The 12,521-nt window shown below is 40.2% G+C and overlaps 1 protein-coding gene across 9 annotated transcripts in view; it reads left to right on the top strand.

Annotated features, from left to right (window-relative positions):
* Nucleotides 1-12,521, top strand: part of DEPTOR (DEP domain containing MTOR interacting protein) — a 196,361-nt gene that overhangs the window by 103,996 nt on the left and 79,844 nt on the right. For 5 of the 9 annotated variants that reach the window (XR_014236526.1, XR_014236527.1, XR_014236528.1 and 2 more), the window contains exons 7-9: nucleotides 1,563-1,633; nucleotides 3,655-3,759; nucleotides 6,232-6,314. Coding sequence is in view for 4 of the 9 variants with exons in the window: in XM_082364387.1 (XP_082220513.1) it covers nucleotides 1,563-1,633; nucleotides 3,655-3,759; nucleotides 6,232-6,314 (259 nt within the window). In the remaining 5 variants the exon portion in view is untranslated. The remainder of the gene's footprint in view (nucleotides 1-1,562; nucleotides 1,634-3,654; nucleotides 3,760-6,231; nucleotides 6,315-12,521) is intronic. The other 4 variants (XR_014236529.1, XM_082364388.1, XM_082364389.1 and 1 more) reach the window with 1 other exon arrangement.

The raw sequence follows: 12,521 nt of genomic DNA, 5'->3' as shown, positions 1-12,521 counted from the left end.
GGTCGATATTGTCAGATATCACAAGTACAGTGTGATTCCTACATCCACGTTCATAAACCCCAGAGGGGATTTTGTGGGTAGGAGCCTGGAGGCAGTTGAGTGACAGGGAATAAAAAGGTCAGAATCCTCAACCATGGACCCCTTCTCTTGCTTCCTGACCGTTTGCTGAGAGCTTCTGTTCTTGATATTCAACCTTCTCCCTCCTTGGAGGGAGCATAAATTCATGTTCTCTTTTATGAGGTTTCTGAAAGCAAAAGTAATAGTCCCAGCCACGTGTCATCTCAACAAGAAGCACTTCGTTGCCTTTGACTGAGAAGGTGCTTCTTAGGGCCCAGCTGCCTGGTGGATCCTCCAGGCCTCACCCCCAGGCTGCCTTTTATTTTCTGCTGCACACTTGTTCCAGGACTGGCATCTGACCTCTGAAGGCCACCAGCAAAGGGAATTGGAGGCTGGCACTTTGCCAGGTTAAGCTCCTAGCCCTGGTCCTTTCAGGTTCTTTGTGGGCTCAAGTTCATGATGTCTCTATAACTGGGATAGGATGGTCCCTGTCCCCCAACCCACTGGCTGCTCTGGGTGGCCATGGCAGTCCCTTGTCCAGTTCTTAGCACAGGATGGAGGGGGAAGTTCATTTTTGGTGGGTGTTTAGGCAGTCGCAAGTCAGGAATTGACTGCAATCTTTGCCATCTTGGTAGCCCACAGCAGTGATCTGATGGGGACACGTGTCTTAGGAACACAACACACAGTGACCTTTTGGAGCTTCTGCGCCCTTTCTTCTGAGAACGGGCAGTGGCACCAAACGCTTGAGTTTAAATCTTAATTCTACTTCCCGTTGACTCTGAGGCCTTGGACGCAAGATATTTAACTTTTCTCAGCTTCTGTTTCCTCCCTAATAGCATAGGGATAAGGATGAAATGAACCCTTTAGTTCTTGTGATGATTAAATAATAGAATATATTTAAAGCGCCTAACATAGTGCCTAGCACATGTTAATTATGCAGAAAAGCTCCCCAGTGTTATGATTCAAGGCAAAAGGCAGTGCGTATGCGCAATCTGGGGTATTAATGAGGAAATCCGTGAGGCTTTGGTGAATGGGACATGTATGGTATGATGGGGGAGAGGATTGTATGGGGTGGAAACGGTTATCAGACGGCCAGAGTCAGGATTTCTCTCTCTTTTTTTTTTTAACATCTTTAAGGATTTCTCTTAATTTTGACATGTTGAATGCACATCAAGGTCTAAGAGAAAGAAATTCAGGAACTAGAAAATGTGGTCTTTTCCCTTATAGAAAAATGTCAAGCCGCTCCTTACCCCACCCCTGGCACTCTTGCTTCCCCTTCCCCTGCTCCCGTCTCTGCTTTCTGTAGCTCTGTAAGTTAGGTTTAGGGTTATTTATGGTTGCTAATATTTTCTGCCTCTGTGCAGCTAGACTATAAACTGGGAGGCAGGGATCTTTGCCACTTTTGGTCACTGATGTCACACATGAGGCATTCGGTAAATATCTGCTGAATGAAAGGACAGAGGGCTCGGAAGGGTCTGTACCTTGACACTGTGTCTGTCTTACAGTGTTAAAAAGACCTGTCACTTCGGAGGAACTCCTGACTCCTGGGGCTCCGTATGCGAGGAAGACATTCACGGTAGGCTCATCATTTGGTTTTTCTCCCGTGCTGCTCGTTTGTCTGGGCCATATCAACATGGCAGGGTGTCCATATGTAGCTTAGGGACGGAATTGACAAGCTTCTCCCGATTTCCCTTTTGTTTTGAGCATGATTATAATAGTAGACTTTCTTGACCTTTAGGCACTAAAACGCATTAGGACTTGGCATAATTTATTATTAATACAGCATTTAAAATTCCTTTTGATGTGTCCTTAAAAAAAAGATTTCCATTATGTACTTACTCTAATATAATGACCGATTCAAAGGCAGATGGTAGAACAAATAATGCTAGTAATCCCTTCTGCATTATAGTTAATTCTAAAAATTATTTAAGACATGAGGGAAGTCTTAAGATAGAGAAAACCATGGCATAGATTGTTCTACCATAAGGAATGATGCTTTTGACAATGTTATCGTGCCTTGAGTTATACAAGCACCTGATTTGGGCACACTGCCTACCTGTGAGCACCTCCTGACCACCTGCCCTTTCTTGGAGGTCCTTCAGCCTTCCTTCTACTCCTAGGGTCCCACTGGTATTCTTTTCTTTTCTTTTTTTTTTTGGCCTCACCCTGAGGCATGTGGAACTTCCCTGACCAGGGATCGGACCCATTCCTCCTGCAGTGGAAGTATGGCGTCTTAACCGCTGGACCACTAGGGAAGTCCCCCACTGGTCTTCTTCAAACAGAATCCACGTTCTCTGCTTGACATCACCTCACCCACTTCCTGTTGACTTGCCTCTGTCTCTTTGTCTCCTCACATCTACATTGACATCTTCTTTAAAATACTTCTCATCTTTCCTTTAGTCTTCTAATTTTTGTTTTAATACCTCAGGGTGGGGAAAAAGCTTTCCACGCTCATTTGTGCTACGAACATTTGTCGAGGACTACTTCACGTTCTGAGCCCTAAGGAATTAAAACAGGATGGGTCCAGTCCTAGCCAGTCAATATGAAAAAAGCACTGGTAATATGTCTGTATCAGGGAAAAGGTAAACTGGACATTTGGAAGTGCAATTAGGTATAATGAACTAATAGCAGCAAACCCTAAAGCCAATGAAGTACCTAATAAAGAACTTCTCAGACAAGCAAAAACTAATAAGAGTTCATCGACACTAAAACCTGCCCTAAAAGTCTTTTTGAGAATGGTCACAAAAATTTCATTTGCTTCCCTGCTTTTCCTCAGTCTCCAGCATTCAAGAGACTTTGGATTGCATTTTTTAGCTGTATTTCTTTTAGGTTTTAAATATCAATGCCAGCATTGCTAGTAATTGACTGTGAATGGCTGTCATCTCTATTTCAGTTGGGGTATGTATTAGAGACATGTCTGGGAGCTGCCCAGAGAATGTAACTGGCAATTCTAATTATGATTCTATAAGGAAAGTCACCCTCCAGTTTCAAACAACTTTTGGACCAGAGTCGACTTGTAAATTGTGAACTTTATGTACTTTTTCACTGTCTTTTCTTGGTACAGAAAACTGTGTTTCAGGAGAGCCAAGACTCTTCATGGTTCCCCCCATTAGTAATTTAAATGGTTACTTTAAAGTTCAATGGTTGTCAAGCAACTATACTCCAATAAAAATTTTAAAAAAAAGTTCAGTGACGTAGCAAGATCATCAGGAAAGTATCCTTTGGATGCAGGGGAAGAGAAATTGGATCTGGAGGGAAATTTCAACAGTATTTTTAAGATCTTCAGACTTTATTTGAGTCTGATATTCAACTGCATAGCAGCCTAAGAAAGAGGCCATCTGCCAGTTATTTATTGAGTAGTGACCTCACAGAAGAAGCTTCTTTCTGCCAAACAGGTGTTTCTTGACCATGTTTTCCGCACAGAGATATAAGCCTGTGTTTGTGATAGAAGAGTCCCGTTCCCCTGACAGGGCAGAGGTGAAGTGGAGAAGAGGTGTCTCCTGGCATGCCTTTAGTCCTGGCTTTTCTCTGTCTTGGAAGGGCGGGCACACTGCCAGGGACCGTCTGCTGATGGCTAATTGTGGTTTTCCTCTCTAGATTGTTGGTGACGCAGTAGGCTGGGGCTTTGTGGTGCGAGGCAGTAAGCCATGCCACATCCAGGCCGTGGATCCCAGTGGCCCAGCAGCTGCAGCAGGAATGAAGGTACCTCCAGTACAGCAGTGTCTAAATGCTTCTCGCTTTATTTCATTGTTTGGTGCCATCTATACTTTCTCTCCCTGCGTGTTTTGGTCCCATTTTTGTCATTTCCTTTTCCCTTTCTGAATGGGGGTGAAATGAAGCCAAGAGCGTATGAGGTAGCAACTAAAAGGATAAGTTTTTCTGTCGCTCGGACTATTGCCTTCTTGGTCTCCAAACCTCCCTCGGTATTTTACATTTTCTCTCCTGAACCAATACTGAATTTGAAAAAAAGTTTCTTTTTGCTTAAATCTTATACAGTAACTCTACTGCTTTTGTTCAAAGTACATACTTGTGGTGTTTAAGCAGCCAAGACACAAGAAACAGTAAATAGTGAGAAAAAGAGAACAAAAGTTGTGGAGTTTGGAAGAGGAGATCTGGATTCTTTTATTGGTTTTTACTACTTACTAGCTCTTTGAACAAGTTCTGTAACATCTCAGAGCCTGTTTCCTCCTCTCTGAAATGATAATCATATTTCATTCTGCTGTTTTATGGATTAAATATGTCGAAACACTTGATAAAGTACAAAGAACTACACAAACATCAAGAAACTGAGTGAATTGTGTAAGATTTTTGAAAATAATTTTTACACATTTTTAGTATTAAAGTAATGAATATTATTATTAAAGTAATGAATAATATTATGAATATTATTATAAATGAATATTAAAGTCAGAAAATTTGGAAAATACACACAGGCAGAAAAAAAAATAACTGCCTATAATCTTTCCTAGCTTAGAGATAACCACTCTTTACATTTTTAAGCAGCTCTTTTGAAGTATAATTGACATACATTAAAGTGTATCACTGTTAACATTTTGATTTATATTCTTCCAGATTTCTTCTATGTATGTATACATATATATATATGTATACATATAAGTATATATATACACATTGTTTTTATTTGTAAAGAAATATGGTATAAGAGGATATTGAGAGCACTGGTTTTCTGCTTCAAAACACCTTTATCTAGCACAGTTTTGTTCTGTCATCTGTAAAATATTTCACAGAGGGTATTTATCTCTTGATTATCTGGGACCATGGGAGGATGCAGAAGACTTGAAAGCCACAGGTTATTCCCCCCCCTTTATTTCTTCAATACTTTCATCCTCTCCCCTCAGTCCTTTTCCTAGAGCAGTAAACCAGTGAAGCAATGGCATGGTTTGGATCTCCACAGCTCTGGTTTCCAGCACTTACCCTCTGGCAATGGTTTACCTACTAGAAAAGAGAGGTGGGCAGCCGAGACCAGCTCAAGGGAGCACAGAGCAGAGATTACGGCCAGTCGGGTAACCGATGCTGGTAGGATTCAGGGTTGACTCTGCCCCCTGATTTGAACACCTCCTTCATACAGGGAGGCACAGGCTTCCTGTGTCTTGTGTTCTGGGTAAGTTACAGAAGCCTTGTTGGCTAAGTCCATCTGTATTAGAGGCCCTTCCTACATCCTCAGTATTGCAGTGGGCACAGCACCAAACAAACCCAGAGTAGGAAAGTTGGCCAGGAGCATTTGTATCTGCGCTGAGGCTGAATTTTTCATTTTCTAATGGAACTCTTGGCTGTGGGAAGAGTTTTATATTTTATTCCCACAGTAAAGTACCTCAGTATAAATTATTTCTGGCAGCGTGCTTTGGTTCTGAGCGTGCACTCACTTGCATGGGGCTTGAAGCCTACTTCCTTTGGGGAAAGCAATGGATTTACATTGCAGCTAAAGACCTTGTTTTGCTTAGCCAGGTGTATTTCATTGATTTTAGTCCATCTTTATTGATTAACATGCATAACTGTTCTAGACATTGTCAGTTGATTTCTTAATTAACTTCTGAATGTACATACCCTGATAGATGGGTAACCTGATACACTTTTGTCAATTTCAGAAGCTAACACTTCATACAGCTTATACTCTTAGTTTCTCAGTGGGGTGTACAATGGTTTTCATATGTTGTAGGGCAGTACAGAATTCAGTAGAACAGCGTTTCCAAAATTGTATTATACAGCTGTCTGGTCCAGCAAAATATCCTGTCCTGAGGTTCTGTGATCAAAACAGTTTTCAACTGCTGCACAGTTTATTCCCCTCTTAGAAATCTACAAAAAGCACATTAGCATACTAAAAATGCTGGGAAATCCAGCTGGGGAAAAAAAATCTGTTTAAATTATCTAACACAACATTTATCACTGAAATGAAATCTTTAAATATAGCCCTGTTCTAAAAACCTGCTTTTGATCAAATTCTGTATTAGAATGACTGTATTGAGATATTTTTGAATTGTACTATTGGTTAAATGAAGATGACAGGGATACCATGCTCGGAATTCCATGTAATTTACTTGTGTATGTTCATTTAAATCCATTACTTTGTTATAGAAAACACTGAATAATTTCCTATATTTACCATATGTATTTGTTATAGAATAACTTATATAAAAAGCCCTTTGTATAACCCAGGGGTCCCCAACTCCCAGGCCGCAGACCGGTGCTGGTCCGTGGCCTCTTAGGAACCGGGCCGCACAGCAGGAGGTGAGCGGCGGGTGAGTATGCGAAGCTTCATCTGCCGCCCCCCGTCGCTCCCCATCGCTCCCCGTGTTACCACCCCTGCCCTGGTCCATGGAAAAATTGTCTTCCACGAAACCGGTCCCTGGTGCCAAAAAGGTCAGGGACCGCTCCTATAACCCAATCCTGGAGGCTTGTTACCACCAACCTGTCACATCGCTGCTGCTCTTGAACTTCAGGGCAGCGTGTCTGGTGGTGTGGAGCTCAGTTGGGGGGAAGGTGGTGCGCAGCGGGGGTGACCATACAAGAGCCTGCCCTGGGGAAGGATCTGGTGACTTGGGCAGTGATCGACCTGCTTGGTCTGGGTGGTAGAAATTGCCCATCTGGTCAGAAGCCTCCTTTTAGCACCTCTGACTGGCAAGAGCTGACCCAGGACAGTGAAAAGTGTCCCACTTTGCCTTCCATGGCAGTCTCTACACGGAAGACCAGGCTCACGTCTCAGGTCTCAGCCCTCGTTTTCTCCTACTTTCCAATGTAGACAAAGCTTTACATCTGGGCCTTTGTGATCTTTCCGTCCAGTGGAATTTTTCTACTTTCTGTGGCTGCTTAATTTCTCTGCTTTCCTTGCCAAAGCAGAAATCGTTTTGTAACTAGTTTTTGTAAGTTTACCATTTCTCGCTTTTTTTTTTAATTTTTGAATTTTATTTTATTTATTTTTTTATACAGCAGGTTCTTATTAGTCATCCATTTTATACACATCAGTGTATACATGTAAATCCCAATTGCCCAATTCATCCCACCACCACCCCACCACCACCTCCACTTTCCCCCCTTGGTGTCCCTACGTTTGTTCTCTACATCTGTGTCTCCATTTCTGCCCAGCAAACCGGTTCATCTGTACCATTTCTCTAGGTTCCACATACATGCGTTAATATACGATATTTGTTTTTCTCTTTCTGACTTACTTCACTCTGTATGACAGTCTCTAGATCCATCCACGTCTCTTCAAATGACCCAATTTCGTTCCTTTTTATGGCTGAGTAATATTCCATTGTATATATGTACCACAACTTCTTTAACCATTCGTCTGTCAATGGACATTTAGGTTGCTTCCATGACCTGGCTATTGTAAATAGTGCTGCAATGGACATTGGGGTGTATGTGTCTTTTTGAATTATGGTTTTCTCTGGGTATATGCCTGTAGTGGGATTGCTGGGTCATATGGTAATTCTATTTTTAGTTTTTAAGGAACCTCCATACTGTTCTCCATAGTGGCTGTATCAATTTACATTCCCACCAACAGTGCAAGAGGGTTCCCTTTTCTCCACACCCTCTCCAACATTTATTGTTTGTAGATTTTCTGATGATGCCCATTCTAACTGGTGTGAGGTAGTACCTCATTGTGGTTTTGATTTTCATTTCTCTAATAATTAGTGATGTTGAGCAGCTGTTCATGTGCTTCTTGGCCATCTGTATGTCTTCTTTGGAGAAATGTCTATTTAGATCTTCTGCCCATTTTTTGATTGGATTGTTTGTTTTTTAATATTGAGTTGCATGAGCTGTGTATATATTTTGGAGGTTAATCCTTTGTTGGTTGATTCGTTTGCAAATATTTTCTCCCATTCTCAGGGTTGTGTTTTCGTCTTGTTTGTAGTTTCCTTTGCTTTGCAAAAGCTTTTAAGTTTCCTTAGGTCCCATTTGTTTATTTTTGTTTTTATTTCCATTACTCTAGGAGGTGGATCAAAAAAGATCTTGCTGTGATTTATGTCAAGGAGTGTTCTTCCTATGTTTTCCTCTAAGAGTTTTATAATGTCTGGTCTTACATTTAGGTCTCTAATCCATTTTGAGTTTATTTTTGTGTATGGTGTTAGGGAGTGTTCTAGTTTCATTCCTTTATATGTAGCTGTCCAGTTTTCCCAGCACCACTTATTGAAGAGACTATCTTTTCTCCATTGTATATCCTTGCCTCCTTTGTCATAGATTAGTTGACCATAGGTGCGTGGGTTTATCCCTGGGCTGTCTATCCTGTTCCATTGATCTATATTTCTGTTTTTGTGCCAGTACCATATTGTCTTGATTACTATAGCTTTGTAGTATAGTCTGAAGTCAGGGAGTCTGATTCGCCAGCTCTGTTTTTTCCCCTCAAGACTGTTTGGGTATTCGGGGTCTTTTGTGTCTCCATACAAATTTTAAGAATTTTTGTCCTAGTTCTGTAAAAAATGCCACTGGTAATTTGATAGGGATTGCACTGAATATGTAGATTGCCTTGGGTAGTATAGTCATTTTCACAATATCGATTCTTCCAATCCAAGAACATGGTATATCTCTCCGTTTGTGTCATCTTTCATCAGTGTCTTATAGTTTTCTGAGTACAGGTCTTTTACCTCCTTAGGTAGGTTTATACCTAGGTATTTTATTCTTTTGGTTGCAGTGGTGAATGGGATTGTTTCCTTAATTTCTCTTTCTGATCTTTCGTTGTTAGCGTATAGGAATGCAGGAGATTTCTGTGCATTAATTTTGTATCCTGCAACTTTACCAAATTCATTGATTAGCTCTAGTAGCTAATCCTAAAGATTATGATTTTCTATGTGTAGGATTTTAGGATTTTCTATGTGTAGTATGTCATCTGCAAACAGTGACAGTTTTACTTCTTCTTTTCCAATTTGTATTCCTTTTATTTCTTTTTCTTCTCTGATTGCCATGGCTATGACATCCAAAACCATGCTGAATAATAGTGGTGAGAGTAGACATCCTTGTCTTGTTCCTGATCTTAGAGGAAATGCTTTCAGTTTTTCACCATTGAGAATGACATTTGCTGTGGGTTTGTTGTATATGGCCTTTATTCTGTTGAGGTAGCTTCCCTCTATGCCCACTTTCTGGAGAGTTTTTATCATAAATGGGTGTTGAATTTTGTCAAAAGCTTTATCTGCATCTATTGAGATGATCATATGGTTTTTATTCTTCAATTTGTTAATATGGTGTATCACATTGATTGAGTTGCGTATATTGAAGAATCCTTGCATCCCTGGGATAAATCCCACTTGACCATGGTGAATGATCCTTTTAATGTGTTGTTGGATTCTCTGTGCTAGTATTTTGTTGAGGATTTTTGCATCTCTATTCATCAGTGATATTGGTCTGTAATTTTCTTTTTTTGTAGTATCTTTGTCTGGTTTTGGTATCAGGGTGATGGTGACCTCATAGAATGAGTTTGGGAGTGTTCCTTCCCTGCAATTTTTTGGAAGAGTTTGAGAAGGATAGGTGTTAGCTCTTCTTAAATGTTTGACAGAATTCACCTGTGAAGCCATCTGGTCCTGGACTTTTGTTTGTTGGAAGATTTTTAATCACAGTTTCAATTTCATTACTTGTGATTGGTCTGTTCATATTTTCTATTTCTTCCTGGTTCAGCCTTGGAAGGTTATACCTTTCTAAGAATTTGTCCATTTCTCCCAGGTTGTCCATTTTATTGGCTTAGGTTGCTTGCAGTAGTCCCTTATGATGCTTTGTATTTCTGTGGTCTGTTGTAACTTCTTTTTCATTTCTAACTTTATTGATTTGAGTCCTCTCCCTCTTTTTTTTGATGAGTCTGGCTAAAGTTTTATCAATTTTGTTTTTCTTCGCAAAGAACCAGCTTTTACCTTTATTGATCTTTGCTATTGTTTTCTTTGTTTCTATTTCATTTATTTCTGCTCTGATCTTTATGATTTCTTTCCTTCTACTAACTTTGGGTTTTCCTTGTTCTTCTTTCTCTAGTTCCTTTAGGTGTAAGTTTAGATTGTTTATTTGGGATTTTTCTTGTTTCTTGAGGTAGGCGTGTATTGCTATAAACTTCGCTCTTAGAACTGCTTTTGCTGCATCCTGTAGGTTTTGGATAGTCGTGTTTTCATTGTCCTTTGTCTCTAGGTATTTTTTGATTTCCTCTTTGATTTCTTCAGTGATCTCTTGGTTATTTAGTAACGTATTGTTTAACCTCCATGTGTTTGTGTTTTTTACGTTTTTCTCCCTGTAATTGATTTCTAATCTCATAGCGTTGTGGTCAGAAAAGATGCTTGATATGATTTCAATTTTCTTAAATTTTCCGAGGCTTGATTTGTGACCCAAGATGTGATCTATCCTGGAGAATGTTCCATGTGCACTTGAGAAGAAAGTGTAATCTGCTGTTTTTGCATGGAATGTCCTATAAATATCATTTAAATCTATCTGGTCTATTTTGTCATTTAAAGCTTGTGTTTCCTTATTAATTTTGTGTCTGGATAATCTGTCCATTGGTGTAAGTGAGGTGTTAAAGTCCCCCACTATTATCATGTTATTGTTGATTTCCTCTTTTATAACTGTTAGCAGTTGCCTTATGTATTGAGGTGCTCCTGTGTTGGGTGCATATATATTTATAATTGTTATATCTTCTTCTTGGATTGATCCCTTGATCATTATGTAGTGTCTTTCCTTGTCTCTTGCAACATTCTTTATTTTAAAGTCTATTTTATCTGATATGAGTATTGCTACTCCAGCTTTCTTTTGATTTCCATTTGCATGGAATATCTTTTTCCATCCCCTCATTTTCAGTCTGTATGTGTCCCTAGGTGTGAAGTCGTCTCTTATAGACAGCATATATATGGGTCTTGTTTTTCTATCCATTCAGCTAGTCTGTGTCTTTTGGTTGGGGCATTTAATCCATTCACGTTTAAGGTAGTTATTGATATCTATGTTCCTATTACCATTTTCTAATTGTTATGGGTTTGTTTTTGTAGGTCTTTTTCTTCTCTTGTGTTTCCCACTTAGAGAAGTTCCTTTAGCATTTGTTGTAGAGCTGGTTTGGTGGTACTGAATTCTCTTAGCTTTTGCTTGTCTGTAAAGCTTTTGATTTTTCTGTCGAATCTGAATGAGATCCTTGCCGGGTAGAGTAATATTGGTTGTAGGCTTTTCCCTTTCATCACTTTAAATATATCATGCTGCTCCTTCTGGCTTGTAGAGTTTCTGCTGAGAAATCAGCTTTTAACCTTATGGGAGTTCCCTTGTATGTTATTTGTCATTTTTCCCTTGTTGCTTTCAATAATTTTTCTTTGTCTTGAATTTTTGTCAATTTGATTACTATGTGTCTAGGCGTGTTTCTCCTTGGGTTTATCCTGCCTGGTACTCTCTGTGCTTCCTGGACTTGGGTGGCTATTTTCTTTTCCCATGTTAGGGAAGTTTTTGACTATAATCTCTTTAAATATTTTCTCAGGTCCTTTCTCTCTCCTCCTTCTGGGACCCTTGTAATGCGAATGTTGTTGCGTTTAAGATGTCCCAGAGGTCTCTTAGGCTGTCTTCATTTCTTTTCATTCTTTTTTATTTATTCTGTTCCATGGCAGTGAATTCCACCATTCTGTCTCCCAGGTCACTTATCCGTTCTTCTGCTTCAGTTATTCTGCTATTGATTCCTTCTAGTGTATTTTTCATTTCAGTTATTGTATTGTTCATCTCTGTTTGTTTGTTCTTTAATTCTTCTAGGTCTTTGTTAAGCATTTCTTGCATCTTCTCGATCTTTGCCTCCATTCGTTTTCCGAGGTTCTGTATCATCTTCACTCTCATTATTCTGAATTCTTTTTCTGGAAGGTTGCCTATCTCCACTTCATTTAATTGTTTTTCTGGGGTTTTATCTTGTTCCTTCATCTGGTACAAAGTCCTCTGCCTTTTCTTTTGTCTATCTTTCTGTGAATGTGGTTTTCCTTCCACAGGCTTCAGATTTGTAGTTCTTCTGCTTCTGCTGTCTGCCCTCTGGTGGATGAGGCTATCTAAGAGGCTTGTCCCATTTCTCGCTTTTATTTTACCTTTTAATGAGGCTTGGAAAATTTTAAGAAGTAGGCCACCAGTGTGTGGACAGGTCAGGCCCCAGAGTGAAGAGACTGAATTCCATATTCCCCTCTTAACACTTCTCGACCTTTCCAGACCCAGAGGAGAGCTCTTTGCCTCGTTTAACGGGAACCCTTCCCCCATGACGAGGGGAGACTGTCATGCCTGTATTAAAATTTCCTTCTCTAGAAGCTCTGGAAGAACTCCAGAGAAAATGTGTCCTTAGGGAGAGTGATAAGATCCACCCAGCTCCTTTTCTGGATGAGATGGAGAAGTCTGTGATCTAGCCCCAATTCCCAGAGCTCTTCATACTCACAACCTCCTCGTAGCTGACCCAGGCTGCTGGGGGTGGGTCAGGCAGCTAAGTTGCAGGAGGGGATTGCTGAGATGTAGGCCAGGGAAGGTTCCACCTTGAC

This window comes from Balaenoptera borealis (genome assembly GCF_965194805.1).
Source record: "Balaenoptera borealis genome assembly, chromosome: 17".
Classification (NCBI taxonomy): Eukaryota; Metazoa; Chordata; class Mammalia; order Artiodactyla; family Balaenopteridae; genus Balaenoptera; species Balaenoptera borealis.
The sequence above is the reverse complement of the archived record's forward strand: the minus strand, read 5'-3'. Positions and strand labels throughout refer to the sequence as shown.